Source organism: Phytophthora ramorum, assembly GCF_020800215.1.
Source record: "Phytophthora ramorum isolate Pr-102 chromosome Unknown Phyram_PR-102_s0002, whole genome shotgun sequence".
NCBI lineage: Eukaryota > Oomycota > Peronosporomycetes > Peronosporales > Peronosporaceae > Phytophthora > Phytophthora ramorum.
The window spans coordinates 2,500,724-2,516,191 of record NW_027150648.1 but is presented as its reverse complement, the minus strand read 5'-3'; the positions used below and the strand labels follow the sequence as shown (position 1 = coordinate 2,516,191).

The 15,468-nt window shown below is 52.9% G+C and overlaps 5 protein-coding genes across 5 annotated transcripts; 3 read left to right on the top strand and 2 right to left on the bottom strand.

The window, feature by feature from the left end:
• Positions 1 to 259: 259 nt before the first annotated feature.
• KRP23_2210 (uncharacterized protein) lies at positions 260 to 5,521 on the bottom strand (the record flags this gene model as incomplete). The annotated part of the gene is made up of 9 exons (XM_067886917.1): positions 260 to 858; positions 1,237 to 1,503; positions 1,584 to 1,658; positions 1,726 to 2,109; positions 2,214 to 2,585; positions 3,547 to 3,592; positions 4,546 to 4,925; positions 4,996 to 5,381; positions 5,472 to 5,521. The coding sequence occupies 9 exons, from the start codon at positions 5,519 to 5,521 to the stop codon at positions 260 to 262; spliced, it is 2,559 nt and encodes an 852-aa protein (XP_067749553.1).
• Positions 5,522 to 5,655: 134 nt separating this feature from the next.
• On the top strand, positions 5,656 to 8,019 carry KRP23_2209 (Coiled-coil domain-containing protein 112; the record flags this gene model as incomplete). Its single annotated transcript, XM_067886915.1, has 3 exons — positions 5,656 to 7,350; positions 7,423 to 7,578; positions 7,654 to 8,019. The coding sequence occupies 3 exons, from the start codon at positions 5,656 to 5,658 to the stop codon at positions 8,017 to 8,019; spliced, it is 2,217 nt and encodes a 738-aa protein (XP_067749552.1).
• Positions 8,020 to 10,503: 2,484 nt separating this feature from the next.
• On the bottom strand, positions 10,504 to 11,232 carry KRP23_2208 (uncharacterized protein; the record flags this gene model as incomplete). The annotated part of the gene is made up of 6 exons (XM_067886914.1): positions 10,504 to 10,568; positions 10,649 to 10,732; positions 10,799 to 10,901; positions 10,969 to 11,011; positions 11,092 to 11,140; positions 11,193 to 11,232. The coding sequence occupies 6 exons, from the start codon at positions 11,230 to 11,232 to the stop codon at positions 10,504 to 10,506; spliced, it is 384 nt and encodes a 127-aa protein (XP_067749551.1).
• Positions 11,233 to 11,386: 154 nt separating this feature from the next.
• KRP23_2207 (Coenzyme Q-binding protein COQ10-like protein, mitochondrial) lies at positions 11,387 to 12,934 on the top strand (the record flags this gene model as incomplete). The annotated part of the gene is made up of 3 exons (XM_067886913.1): positions 11,387 to 11,550; positions 11,656 to 11,712; positions 11,800 to 12,934. The coding sequence occupies 3 exons, from the start codon at positions 11,387 to 11,389 to the stop codon at positions 12,932 to 12,934; spliced, it is 1,356 nt and encodes a 451-aa protein (XP_067749550.1).
• A 704-nt stretch (positions 12,935 to 13,638) lies between these two features.
• Positions 13,639 to 14,832, top strand: KRP23_2206 (6-phosphogluconolactonase; the record flags this gene model as incomplete). Its single annotated transcript, XM_067886912.1, has 1 exon — positions 13,639 to 14,832. The coding sequence occupies one exon, from the start codon at positions 13,639 to 13,641 to the stop codon at positions 14,830 to 14,832; it is 1,194 nt and encodes a 397-aa protein (XP_067749549.1).
• Positions 14,833 to 15,468: the final 636 nt, after the last annotated feature.

Below are 15,468 nucleotides of genomic sequence, written 5' to 3'. Positions count from 1 at the left end.
CCCCGCATGATGAGCACGACGACTCGCAAATGTTTTGGTCCCGCCAACTTGGCGGCCAAGCAACATATTTGATTCATAGGTTGGGCCACTTGAAAGAAAAGTTGCTGTGGCTCACGTCGATGTGGGGTAGCTCAACAAGTATGGACCATATTGTGAGTTTTGGCAAACGCACCAGGGTACAAGTGAATTGGAGGATTGAATTTATAATTTCGTGTAGTGAGTGCGTGTGTGTGTGTGGGGGGGGGGGGGTTGGAGGCAGTTAGTCCTCGCTGCATGGATCCATCGGCATGGAGTCCAGCAACCATGCCAGCTCGGTCATGTCAACTTCATTGAGACCGCCAGGAGTCGGCCCTGTCAGGGGCTGCAGGCTGCGTGACACGTCGTACGGTTCGTACGAATGGTACAGCCCGCTCAGGTCCTGGTTGGGGTGCATCGACGTGATAACACCCTCGAGGTACTGCACTCGTTTCCAGAGCTCACACACCATATCCTCCAGGTCCTGAACGTGCTGCTTCTTGCGGTCGCGGTCGCGCTGTGCTGACACGCGATTTTTCTTCTTCCGGATTTCGTCCGGACTGAGAGTGCGCATATCTTCTTCGGTCAGTGCAATGGGTGTCCGTGGGCGCCGCGTCCTGGGCGGCGGGCACTTGCCGATCTGCACTGCATTATTTCGCTGGGGCGACGATCCACGTGCTAGCAGGCCGGACACATCCGTAGCGCTGATCGTGGGAGCTGAAATCGACATGAGTTCGTGAGCCGTGACGAAGCGTGGCGCTAGTCGTTGCGTGCTGTCTAGTGCGCCCTTCAAAGCAAATTGACTAATGAACTGATCTCTCACGAATGATTTACCAGACGCGCCTACAAAGTACAGCTACCAAACCAACACTCACGCAAATCCCAGCAGAACGCCACTTACAGCGGTACGAAAGCGATCGCCTTTCATGGCTTGATGTAATGGCTTGACAATATCAAGAGATGAAGCTATGCTTCACTTCGCGGGCGCGAAAATCAATCATATGACTGCAAAGCACGTTCTGGTCAAGTACGATTACATGGAGTTGATGAAGTGTACCCAGTTATCTAACGTTTTGCAGAGAATGCGGCAAGTGGTAGACGAACGCGATCCAATCTGCTTGGTCTCAGCTAGCTTCAGATTGTCTCATCTACTTTTGAGTAGTATCCCATTTCGGTGGTACTGCAAGCAACGCTAGCAGTTGAATGCACTCTACTGCGTACCGACATTCTTGAGGAAATGGATTCGCTTGTGCGCTTCTGCAGCTAGCCGCTGAGGCGACGGCTCCTCTTCGTGCAAACATGGTTGAAAGACGAAGAACTGTTCTCCTTGCTCAGAGCTCTCCTCAAAACCACACCAGCTCATGAACGACTTGGCGGCTTCGTCGCCCAAAACGCCAACACTAGCAGCAAAATACTTGTTGCTGGCGCGGATGCGTTGGAACTTCGGCTCCTCTGGCTGCCTTGCAATGTTATCAAGATAGCGAAGTGCTGTGCGCAAACAGAACAACAAAATGAGCCACGAAAGCCACAACTTTGGTAAATAAGGAGCATGAAAAATGAATTCGCACCTGCAGAAATTGCGCTTTGGCGAGATGCAGGCTCAGCTGCCGATAGCTTTCCCAGGAGAATTTTCGTTGCTTCATCTAACACACGGGTAAGGATTAGAATGCAGAGTACTCATCAAACGGAGAAAAAAAGATCAAAGTACACCTTCAAGAGACTCCGCTGAAGACGTTTCAAGCACAAAAACACTGATGTCTGTCAAATGATCACCCAACTTGAAGGTGACGGAGCGGATTTCACTTTTTGAAGGCGCAGGAACCGAGAAGTGACCCCCACCATTTCCCCCACAAGTGACACTCCGTCCAAAGTTGGTATGAAGAGTGATACAATCGGTCCAGGCCCCTTTGTGTCCACTCACTCGAGTGATAATCTCGTCCGGTAGCAGCTTCAGTGTGACTGTTGGCTGTGAAGCTTGACGCTTTGCATCAGCATTTCCGAATAATGCACCGAAAACGGTAGTGTTTTCATCGCCGAGCTTCTGAGGGTTTTCGTACACAAACTGCAGGCCATCGAAGAACTGTCCACCCCACACTGAACATCAGCCAAAGAAAACAGGATATCAATATTAGAGCACATAAGTCATTTACTGCAGCAAGTTCGTCCGAGTAAAAAGCCCGTAAAAGAAGTGAACGTACTCTTGACTCGTGAGACACGATAGCCAGATTGTGCCTCTGCGGCAGTATCGAAGCACCGCCGCCCGCTAAGCTCTCCATCGGGGCCAAAAGCTCTCAGAGGCGGGGCAGATACGAAATTATTTTTCATCAAAGCGCAGAAATCTCGCACTTCTGCTGGCGATTTTGCTGGTATCAGGGCCACATGGCTTATTACAGCCGCACCACTCGATATTGACTGTGTAGGTCCCTCAATAAAGGCTATTTCGCCATCAACCGACCGCATTGTTTCGGTTACCACGTCCACTTGCCCCGTTTCCGTCCCGTTGATGTACATCGTGACCGAATGTGTGCCGCGCACAACAGCAATGTGGGCATATCGACCAAACTTTAGTTCTGAATCAAAACTGAAGGCGGTTTGGTCGTTATTGGCTAGCAATTCAAACTTGAAGTGCTGTTCCGAGCAATTCCAGACTGCACGAAATTTTACTGAGCTGGAACAGTCGGACCCACCCAGCCGACCTGCTAGAATACTTACGACGGCATCGCTATTTGACTCAATCCTTCCATTCCGATCGAGACGCACGAGAAATGATAGCATACACTCTCCAGGAAGGACGCGTTTTGCATGAATCGATAGCCGTCGACCTCCAAGCAACTGCATACCGAACGAATTTTCACTCCCAGAATTCGGAATCCTGAACGGCTTCCGCAAAGCGCTTTGCTGCTTATTTTCTGCGTGATTGCCATGCCCTGATATGTCTATCAGAAGCAACCCCCCATGGGGAGAAAACGAGTCTTGCAAAGGCAAGTACACCAACGGCTTCTGCCTCCACAAGAAGCTGCGAAGCTCCATCGTTTCTGTAGGACATCGTAGCATCGCCAATGATTCGGACGAAAACCCATTCAAACTTAAAGTCGTGGCCACTTCAATAGCCTGTGCAGCTCGTTCATTTACATCAGTAGACGCTTCCACGAGGCTTAATCCTGTACGACCAGTAAGACAAAATGGGTTGGTGCAGCCCGAAGACTGGCAACCAACAACCAGATTTTTACAAATCTCTTGCAGCACGTCGGTAACTGGCACAACGGCTGCCGAATTCGCTGAGGATGGCGCGCTCGTAACCTGAGTAGGTGCTTCATTCTGCTTTCCTTCTTCATTGCGTTGGTTCTTCCATTCCGCAGAACCTGAAACACGCCCCTTAACCTCTGTCGTTTGGGCAGCCCGTCCACGAAGCAGCTCTTCGCTCTCATTCCGTGCTCGTTCCCTCAAAACTGCTACTCTCTCAGGAGTATATCGTTCCCAGAGGCCGCAATTAATCTGATTAATTGTCGACTCTAGCCACTTCTCACTCACTTCTTGTCGCCTTGAGCGCATTTCCGCCCAGTTCTGCGTATATCGCCTAGCAGTGTCGACCACTTCGTCATGAGCAAAGGAAAATATGTACGACAATTTTTTACCCCAGCCAACTTCATACGTCAGAGGACAGTCAAGCTGATCTTCGCATGAATCACAGTGCAGCCATCGTTTGAAGTGATCGGAGTACACTTCGGTCCAAACATGATCGGTTACGTCTAAGACATACCGAGCTTCGAATCCCATTGCACGGCAGCATAGAGTAAAGCAGTTTGCCCACTCACCACAACGGCCAGTACGAGTATCGAGTAACTTTACGGGGTCATTATAGCGAGGGAATCTGGTAAATGCACTGCACACGGGGCACTGATACACCTCCACGCGGCTTGCATGACCAGTTATCTCTTCGGGTGTGCTGGGCCCCTCATTTCGCACCGATCGAGTTTTCTCGTGGTTGCATGTCGAACAACGAGGCTGATTCATCCAAGTAAAAAATTCGCGCTTGAACCAGTGCAGCAGCTGCTTGACTAGTTCGTCCTGGTACAACGGCATCGGTGACGGGTTGGCCTGTGCGCGTTCATGAAGCTTGTCGACCGGAATTCGCCTCAATGCCTCTGCCTGCATCTGCTTATTCTCGTAGGACTGTGCTCGCTGCAACCCACTTTGTAAACGCTTCAACATTCCAGGTTGGTGTTGACGATAATGAGCCTCCATAATTACAGCATCTCCACGTCCGCGTTCCGCTGCTAATGCAGGTTTAGCAACAATGAGACGTCGTTCATCCAAATCCATGATGCTTTCAACTTCGGCCAGATGACGAGCAGCAAAAAGGCATTCACCAAACTCACTGTGTTTTCGACTCGAATCACACACGAAACCTCCAAGAGGTGACAATTGATAATACAGGAAAACAGGCTGAGCCCCTTGAGCCCCTTCGTTCAAATTTCGCGAAATTTTCACATACGCTGGGGATGGGGGAGAGTTGTCACCAACGACTACAGCAATATCGGTGATAGCCAGCGTCTCGAGCAGCTCCATGCTGCCCTTAAGCTGTACTAAATCGTAGCCAATGCGAATGTTCATTTCATTTCCATCTCCAGCAATACCACCGCTAATCACTTCACCGGGAGTTTGGGACCCCTCTTTACCAATACCGTCATCACGTCGATCAAGCAGAACGTGCACCTGCGTCAGTGCACGAGGTCCTCCACGCTTCACACACAAATACACATAGTCACCAGATGCCGAGAAGTTCAATTCCACTGGCAGCTTCGTAAATCCAGACGGCGCACCGACATCCACGTCGCCAGCAACCACCGCGACCTCGGAGATGAACCGTGACGCCGTATTCCACTTCATCGGATTCACAGGCTGGAAAGCTATAGCCAACATAAACGTCATAAGTACTTCCCGACTCAGAAAACAAGTTCCAGACATTTTTTTTTTTACCTGTTGTGCACGTTTTGGCACAGGGTTCACAGATGAGCGTGGCCAGCGGATCCTCTCCACCAGGAGTGACCTTCCTGAAAGCAGGTTGCACCACTTCTATATTTCCAAACGTGCTTTTAGTGCAGATCTGTCTCCAGTCGCTCGCCATCTCCGGCACCCCAGCAGTCGCTTCGGCACTGGAAAAGAGGAAGAAACGAGGACGGGACCCCGTGGACACGGCGATAGCCGCCACGTCACCCTTACTAGGCGCGTACAGCACTTCCCCAGTGGAAGACAGCAATATCTGCTCGTCTGGCATCACCCCCACGAGCGACAGCAGCTGGCATTGCAGTAAATCCACCACGAGCGACTTCCGATCCGCAGAAGCTTGCGTCGCCACGTAATATCTGCGATTACAGCGACAAATATAGCCACCACAGTCAGTACATACCCATCTGCAGCAACTAATCAGCCTCTGTAGCCCTCATATAACGCACTCTTGGCGCTGGTACACGACCACGACGCCCAGCGTCGCTCCCTCCTCCATCTTCCCCTTGAAAATCCGAACCTAACACCTAAAGCAACGTTTCTTTCCAACTAACCAACGTTGAAAGGTCCAATATAACGTCCGTTTTCATTGAAGTTAAAGCGACGCGACCTTCACTCTTGACCATTCCCGCCATGCACCAGTTCGTGCGCGCACGGCCACTCGGTGGACAGCAGCTTCGGCGTCTGCGGGAGCTGCGCGAGGCCGGCGACAACAATGTGCGCGAGCGGCACCTGAAGCGTGACGGGGGGGTCTCTGCTCCCCTACAGCAACCAGGGGATGCGTTGGTATCGCGCACTGTGGACGCTATAGTGTACGAGCGACAGCAGGACCGAGACGGCGTGTCCACGTCCGCACGCCTGAGGGACAAAGTGACGGCGGCACGTCGTGGTATGCAGACGGAACGCAGCGAGAGGAAGCAGAGCGCGTTGAGGCCCGTGGAGAAGGTCAAGACGACGAGGAAGATCGCAGCGGTACGGAGACGAGGAGAGGCGACGTCTGAGGAGGAAGACAGGAGTGCTGGTCGACACAGAATGGGAAAACAGGAGGCGGAGTGGATTGAGAAGCAGCTGCAGTATAGCGTACGGGCTGCGACGCTCGAGAAGGAGTGTCAGGCTGCGTGGTTGAGCTTCTTTGCTGGTGCCGGGACTTCGGCTTCGTCTGGGGGCTTTGTGTCGACCATTGAAGTTAATAAGTTGATTGAGGAAGTGGAGACGCTGAGAGGGGAGGATGTACAGAAGATGAAGCAGGAGCTGCGGAAGCTGAGCAGCAAGGCGAACGATGTGCAGATGAAGGTGGAGGAGATTCAGAATGGAGGTGAGTTTTTGTCGGAGCTTCAGGAACGAATCGATGCGATGGAAACAGCGCTGGCGAAGTTTCGGCTTTCGCAGCGAAAACTGTTTGAGGAGAACATTCTGGAGGAAAAGATGTTGGAGAAGGAGCTTGCAATTTTTATGGAAAATATGAACGACTGGGAGAATGAGCCTCCACCTAGTCTTGGGCGAGGTGGTGCGAGTACGGCATGTTTAGGACCGAGACTCATTCATCTTGGTAGCGAGGCAAAACTAGATGAGCATCATGTTAATCTGTCGCGAATGGAAAGCAAGAGTAATAACGACGAAACGGTTGATCAATGCTGCGGTACTAATCAGAGCGAGGATCGAGCAACGCGAGCAGGTGCTTCAGATGAACTCGGCATGGTGAATCGAGTGCGTCGGCTGAACGACGCAATTCTTCGGTCGGGTGGGCTGAAAGGGGGATGGGATAGTCGCGAGCATGCCACATTTACGACATTACTTGTGAAGTGCAGTCTCTCCGACGATATATTGCTTCAACATTTATTTCCCTCAGACAAAGCGAGCGCTTCAAATCAAGAGTCACACCACGATGAGCCGTCCCAACAGAATTGCAGCGACTACGAGACGCAGGTAGCACGATTTCTTCGGAAATGCATGCGAAAGGTTGTCACTCAGACAGAAAGCTCAGTGCGATCACACTTCGAGTGGTATCTTCGGCATCTTGAGCTCGTGGAGGAGAAGAAGCGCGTGATACAGGAATGGAAAGTGCGGAAGGAACAGGAGCGACAGCTAATTCTCCAGTTCAGCTTTGATGCTGATGGAGAAGTACTCGAGAGCCTAGTTCGTGGAGGCATACCGGAGGCTAGCCGTGACCCGTCCTCACGCAATCAAAGCAAAAGAATCAAGCTGAAGTCACGTGAGAAGACGGATCGCCTATTAGAAAAATGGAAATTAGAGAAGAAACAGAAGGATGAAGAGCAGAAGCAGCGCAGACGAGAGCTCCAGAAGAAGCGCGAAGCAGTTGAAGCTAAGGTGAGCACATTGCGCGACATTGAATGCATTTCTTTCCTTTTTGCTGACCACTGATTTATTTGTTTTCGTTAGCGAAAGCAAGAGCAATTGGATGCCAAACAGAAGATCTTGCTGTATAAGTTACAGAAGGAGCAAGAGGCGATGATGCTGGATCGCACAACAAAATTTCGTCACGAAAGTGCAACAGAAGACGGCCTTCAAACCGGGCCTCTACCATTTGTGTCGCCGGTACGTTAAGCGTTTTTTGTTTCTGGGTTTTGAGTGCTTTTGTGAAGCTTACTCAACTGCTTTCAATATGCCTAGACATCCAAGGAAGATTTGGTTGAGCGTTCCCGAATCGCAATCGAGTATGCAAAAGCCAAGCGTCTTAGACTCCAACAAATCGAAGAGCGCAGGCAAAAACAAATCCAACTACCGCCGCGCCCGGAATCCAACGAAACTGCTAACACTTCCCCGAAACCAGTGTTGGTGTTTAATCCGACTGAGGCATCAAAAGCACGGGAACTCACCAAGGACGAGCTTCGAAAGAAAGCGCGACTGAGGGAACGCCAAAGCGCCCACGATGGCTTCATCCCTGGTGAAAAGGCGATACCTGATGCTAAGTTCAAAAGCTTTGGCCACTTGCCGATTCAGCCACGCGCGGTGCCAGCATGGAGAAAAAATATTTAATTCTCTGGACGAGTTTAAATATTGGCGTACAAACGCATACGAAGAAACAGGGTAACGGTAGACCGCGATGCTTACGAGGCAGGATTATGCTCGGGGCAACCTTCACACTTGCAGCTGTCACCACACGTGCACTCTCCCCCAGAGGACATGCCACAGCCAGGAACGGCCCAACCAACGGCGAGCGCAGCAGTATGTGCCACCGTCGTCATATACCTCGAACATCCATTCTGTGGGCAAATGCGCATATCACACTTGTGAGGTTGGTGATACGCGTTTGCATCCGTTGATACATTGGACCCCGCGTCATTTGATGAAAGAGTTGGTGGCACTACTTCCATCGGTATTCCCCAGGCTTCTTCGGACAACTCCAGCATTTCAAAGCCGATGTTCTCAGCAGCTTCTACAAGCTGCATGGAGTGCAACAGCATGGCTACAACCAGCACTTCAACGCGGTCCGTCAGCAGCACAACATTTTCTACGCCTTCCACAGTCTTGAGGGCGTTTTTAAGCCGCACGTCGCTTAATCCCACATCACTCAGGTCATCTACGCGGAACCGAAATCGTCGTGGCAACAATGTCTCTGCGTGTACCTCCGAGTCGAAACCGATGTCCATTACAGCCGTACGAAGGTCGTCTGCGTTCATATCTCCGCGAACGGCCACTTGACGTTGCCCAAAGCGAAGCCTAGCAGCTTCCACACCTTCTACAACGCGCAGAGCATTGAGAACTGATGAACCGCAATTTCCAGGACACATCATATCCGGTACATGCAGCACTATTTCTTTCCGCATCCAAGCTGTTGTTGACTGCTCAATGATGTCAATTTGTGCAAGCTTGAGATCCCGCAGAGATGTCAACGACGGTTCCAAATCAAGCGATTGGCTCCCACGCACTACAACAAGCCGCGACGACGGGGCCGTATTAAGAGCGGAGCAAGCTGGTATAATTCCGCTTTCTGACTCTTGTACGGATCGCGTCGCGCTACTGGGAACCATGTGCACGCTCCTCACACCTGACATTGTCGTTAACACCGCCACGACTGCGTCGATTCCCAATAAACTTGAAAATGGCTTGATCTGAAGTAAGTACCGCTGCATCATTGTGGCCCTCGGTGTCGACCCTGATACAGCAGAAAGAGGATGAAAATCGCTGGCGTCACTCGCGCTGATGGTCTGGTTAGTAGATGCAGCAACGTTTGTGAAGGTGTTGCTGCTTGTTAGCAGAGGAACTATGCGCGACGTAGACAGTGACGTTGGACTATTGCAGGAGCAGTCCTCAACACAATTGCAGTCGCCGCCAAAGCTCCGTGTGCAGCCATTTTCCAAGCAGTTGGCGATTTGTGTGCCGTCGCAGCGGGCATTTGCCGAAGCTGGAGACAGAGGTGGGAGCGAGGCCAGCACGGCAGTTCCTGATCCTTCGGGGGTTGGTATCGCACTGTTTCGAGGACTGTCGTCGTAGTGGTCACTGTTTGGTGCGTTTTCCCGAGTAGCCTCACCCGTCTTCGCTTTTTGCTTCTGGATTCTCGCACACGTCGCGCACAAAGTCCCTGAATCGCTTGGTGAACGTACCAGTCTCCTGCAGCTCAACTCAGAGCACACACGTGACCCGCCGTGCTCCGTGCAGAATCCTGTTGTTCCTCGAGCTGGCTGCTGGCAGTTCCGTCGTCGACAGCGTCTCGCGCCGCCGTGGGCTCGACACTTGCCTCCTCCCTGGTCAATCTTGGTGCATCCTGGCTCTGAACAGCGTCTGCCTCCTCCGTGAGCCGTGCAGAGGCCCCCACCCACGTCTGCTTTGGGACATTCGGCGATCTGGCAGCGCTTGCCGCCGCCATGGGCGCGACACAGACCCCTGCCGGCGTCTACCTTCCCGCAACCCTCCACTTGACATCGTGCACCGCCGCCGTGTCGTCTGCAGAAACCTCCGGTCTGATAGCCCTTGGTGCAGCCCGGGAACGAACACTTTTTGCCGCCACCGTGGGCGACGCAGAAGCCTCCGCCAGCGTCCACCTTCTTGCAGTCGGCGTGGGAGCATTGGCGCCGCGCGCGCTTCTTGGAGGGTTTAGGAGATGCGGCTGGGGCGATTGTGATCGATGGAGGCGCAGATACAGCGACAGCGGGGCTGTTGTCGTCGCCGGCGCTGGACGCTCGCCGTGTTCGCATGCTGGGCAGCGTGTTGCGCTGAAATGTGCGGAGACGAGCAAAGCAAGTTCTCGCTCTCGACTAAGTGCGATGACGTGTTGATGGATACAGTGGGTCAGGTCAAGGCGACTTGAGTGGGCAAAGGCAACCTCGGCGAAACCTAAGTGATTGCTACGATATCGTGAACTCCGCCAGAGTTTTCGAGTTTGATGTCCATGCAGAATTCTGAGGTTCAAGTCGAGCCATTTGCCCTTTCAACAATGGTTATTGCACCTCTCTCCGACGACACCTGGTGGGATTATAGGCTGCTTTTACGAGGCATCGGTAGGGCAATGAGCACGACATCTCACTGCTTCTGCTGCTTCTCGTCCCCGACAATCCCGAGGTTGATGCTGTCTTGCATCTCTTTCGCTGCAGGTGGTTACCGTCGCAAAGACGTCGTCGGCGTCAGCGCTGTTCGTTTAATCTCAGCACACACGGTGAAAACGCACCTTCGTCGAGGTTGAGGCGGAAGTTCCAGTTCTCTAGCTCGCGGATCTTGGCGTCCAGCTCCTTCTCGTTCAGCTGGGCCAGCTCTGGCGTCGCACCAAGCACTATTAGCATCATTCGCATCTACTCGATCGACAAGGCAGAGCACAAACCATTGAACTCACGGTTTCCCGCCGCGAGGGCTGGCTTCTGGTGCGCCAGGAACTCGTACAGCGACTCTAGCTCTTGGCTCAACGGAACCGTCGGCGGGATTGTCTGCACACGCCAAACACTATCAGCACCTGCAGACAGCAACAGCAGCAGCCCACCGTCAACGCCGCACCTCAGGAACGACGCCCGACATCTCGCCCACAGTCACCAGCTCTCTGCGCCAATAGGTTTCGATCGTCAGAATGGCATCTCCGATCAACTAACAGCAGCGCCAATGCGCGTGGGCCCCACGCACCTCTGCGGATCAGTGCAGCTATAGTGTCTTATAGAGGGTGAAATTTCCTCTATAAAGAACTTCAGTCCACCTTCGCGTCACCTATAACGTCCGTCACATACGCAATGTCTCAATCTGCCAATTGCCAGCCACAGAGCTCATGGCGATGCTGCTGCGCTCGGGGCGGCGCCTGCGCGCGGTGAGGACGGCCTTGTGGCTGGACCAGCGCGCCTCCTTCTTCTCGTTCCCGTCAGCGTCACAGGCGCTGGTCAAGTCGCACACCGAGACGCGCGTCGTTCCCTTCTCCTGCTCCGAGATGTTCGCCGTGGTGGCGGACGTGGCCCACTACAGCGAGTTCCTGCCCTTCTGCGTCGAGTCGCGCGTGCTGCGAAGCCCCAACGACAACGTCATGGAGGCGGCTTTGCGGATAGGCTTCAACATCTTCACCGAGTCGTACACGTCCCGCGTCCTCATGATCCGGTGCGTTTGTTGTGTGGTCCTACTGAGTGAAGAACTGTTGAGACGGTGTAGCTCATAGTTGCTATTGTGTTGCTGGTTATTGGTATGCTGCCGCGCAATGTGCAGACCTAACAAAATTGCAACGAAAGCGATCGATTCGCCCACGTTCAAGCGGATCGAGAGGTTTGTTGGAAGTTTTAGTGGTGTGAGGTAGAACGAGGAGCAATACCGTCACTGAACACTAGCTGGATGGTGCTTTATTGATGACAGTGAGTGGGTATTTAAGCCCTGCAGCACGCCCGGAAGCTGCGAGATCAACTTTAAGGTCACCTTCGAGGTGTCGTCGTTCCTGCACGCCAACGCCATTCAGCTCTTCTTCGACGATGTTGCACTCACTCAGCTTAATGCATTTATTGGCCGCGCTCGAAAAATGTACGGAACAACTCCTCGTACAATGTCCCAGACCCCTGCAGCCGGACTGGTGACCAGCGGGTCTAGCGCACAAGATGCACGAAATGAAAGCTCGGACAGGAAGACTGCACCAGCAATCAGTTCGACTGCATCAACGCAATCCTCCGAAGATGATTCGGCTCGACGGGAGGCGAAAGCTAGGGCATCACGCCGCATCAAAGGTGGCATTTCTGCCCAAAACTATAGCGACCTGGCTGCAGTATTCACCGACTATGCAGACAAGGACAGCAAACTCTACTACGGCGGGTTCACAGCGGCTTGCATGGCGCTGAGTGACGAGTACGAGGACTTGAAGGACGTTAGTGACAGTGCCGCGCTTGCAGGGGCTGTGTTTTCCAGTTTTGAGACCCATTCAACGCCGAAGGAGTGGCTTACGCTGGATGAGTTCGTCGTGGGCGTGTATCTGATGACCAAAGGAACGTTTGAACAAAAGGCGCACAACCTCTTTGAAGTTGTGAACAAAACGGGGGACGGCAAAATCACTCGCGAGGAGCTTACCCACGCGATGCAGCGCCGTATTCGCGCAGTGAAAAAACTTTTTCCCAAGCTGCTCCATGACCAAGTGCAAATCCAAATGGCGAACGAGCAGGTCGAAGAACTATCGTCTGTCCAGGACGCGGCCATGGCGAACAGTGTCCAGGCGATCGAGAAGCTGATGGAGGAGGTCGAGAAAGAGATCCCCCTGGCCGTGAATCAGATTTTCCGTGAAGCGGATCTCGACCAGGACGACTACATCCGCGAACAGGAGTGGCTGTTCGCGTGGCAGGCGCACCCGGAGTTTGTGGAGCTGCTGACAATCGACGGCATGAAGAAGATGGCGCAATGGGCGTCGGTCGTACAGGAGGCCAACAACAGCGATGATGATAACGACGGCGATGATAAGACAGGGTCCTCCGGCCAGAGCCTTGACACAAGGCTAACGTACGTGGACTAATATCACTCTGATGATCGTTTCCTTTATAAAACGAAGTTTGCCAATGACATCCGTAAATCAACTGAGGGCATTTAGCTACAGAAGTGAAAATAGATGAGTGCTGCATGTTCCTGCCAGGACATCAATTTGTGACTCAAATCCTCCAGATGATTGATTGTTCGAGCGGAGCCAGTCAGTTACTTATGCCCGCCACAGCATGTGGCGAACAGGAAAACACTTAAAAACAGCAGCACTATTATATAGCTGCACGATGTGCACTGTCCGCGATCACGACTCCATAACCATTATGTTTTCTACGCAGGACGATGAGCTCTCTCAGTATGTTAATCGCTCGTTATTCTTCATGGGATGAAGTCACGAAGCACCAGCAAAGTACCACCTTCATACACGCGGCGTTTCTATTGTAGCCAGCGTTCTAAGGCCAAAGTACGGCCTCTGGACACTTGCACCCTGCGAGGGCGGCTGTCCCTCTTGACCACAGATGCCGCACCTTCCCTCCCCAACCATGTAAAGATGGCTTGGGTTCGCATGATATGCTAGCCGGATGTGCCTTCCTCGCCCTCCAGCAATTTACTGGCAGTAAACATGTACCGCGATCACAGGACGTCGTTAATCTCTGGATTGTGCAGCATCGCCGGATGACAACAATCGCCCCACTCTTCTATTTGCGGGCTTGTGCCACAACTACCTCCGCTTCAGACAAGATGCACCTCCCCAGTCTCCTCCTCGGCTTGGCGGCCGCCGTGACGGGCGTCTCGGCCGGCTCGCCCAAACAAGAGCAAACCGCCTCGCAGCCGATTCTGTTCGCAGCCACTTACACCCGCGACGAAGGCTGGCTCAACGGCACGGGCAAGGGCATCTACACGTACAAGCTGGACACGAGCGACGGGTCCCTCACACCCTTTGGCGTCACCCCTCTCGGCATCAACCCCATGTACGTGCAGGGCTCGACCAAGGCGTTTAGCACCGGTGAACGGGTGATCTACGCCATCAACGCCGTGTCGGACGAGTCCCCCACGAACCCAGGAACTCAGACCGGATACGTGTCGGCTCTGACATTGAACACTGACGGCACGCTCGAACTGCTCAACACGCTCGAGACCCACGGCGGATCTCCCACGCACATCTCGCTGAGTCCGGGCGAGGACTTCCTCGTCGTGTCCAACTACGCTGGTAGTCTGTCAATGTTCCCTCTCAATGACGACGGCTCGCTCGCCAACGAGACGTTCCACCAGGAGTTCCCCAACGGCAGTGAGATCGTCATGGACCAGCAGGCTACCGGCCACATCCACAGCACCACGTGGCTGCCCAACTCCAAGCACGTGGTCGCCGCCAACCTAGGAAGCGACGAGCTCCTGCAGTACAAGCTCGACGAGAAGAAGCAGACCCTCAAGAGCTTGGCAACCGTGGCCCGTCCGCCCGGATCTGGACCCCGGCACATGGCACTCCACCCTGACGGTAACATCGCGTACGTGGTGGACGAGATTTCCAACACTGTTGGCGTATACGGCATCAACAAGAAGAAGGCTCTGCTGTCAAGCGCCTCCGTGCAGAATATCACGACACTACCGGAAGATTTCACGAACTCCAGCACGAGTGCTGATATTCACTTGTCCAGCAATGGCAAGTTCCTCTACACGTCCAACCGCGGCCACGACTCTATTGCCATGTTTTCGATTGACAAGACGGATGGCACGTTGACGTCGCTCGGCTGGGAGAGCACTCGGGGTACTGTCCCGCGTGGATTCACGATTTACGGCGACTGGCTGATCGTGGCGAACCAGAACTCGAACGACATGTACGTGTTTGCGGTGAACAGCAAGACGGGTCTGCTTTCGTACACGGGCAACTCGTACGAGATTGGAACGGCTGTGTGCCTGTATGTCGCGGAGTATTAGATAGATGGACGCTTGCTAGTGTTGGGAACAACGACTGTTGGACAGCACAAAGCAATCTCTTTGAAGTAAGTCTACCAAGTCTACAAACAATCTAATCTTTTGTTACAACAGTCACATGTGATCACGTTTGCTTCATGCGTGGGGTCAGCTACTGCTGCAGTTATGCTTGCGATGTCGCTCTGGGTATCCGTTCACCTGTCATTCTTGTCCATGATACGTATCTTGGCCATACAAGCTTTTCAAAGGGCTGCACAAATCGCAGGCGTCATACACCTGGAAATTATTGTTCCCATACTTTACCCAAACTTTACGCTCCTTGGTTGGCGTCACTGTAGAAAAAGTCAGTGGATACTGAAGATTAGTTCGTTGCACTGGCAGCTATTGTCCGGGTCTGTGTTGGGCGGCGTTGTAAGCGTTATTATGATAATAACATGTTCTCGCGTAGCCACATTATATGTATGCGCTAGACTCAACATTGCCAGTCGGCGGCATAAAACTAGTGTCCGCAAACGGCGGGTCTTTCTTCGCCGGCAGAGCGGCAACAATACTATCAAGGAATTCCCAAGTAAAGTTGACCACTGAAAACGATATCTGTAACGGGGTTAGATGAAGAGTGCCCATCACTCTTCCGAGTTG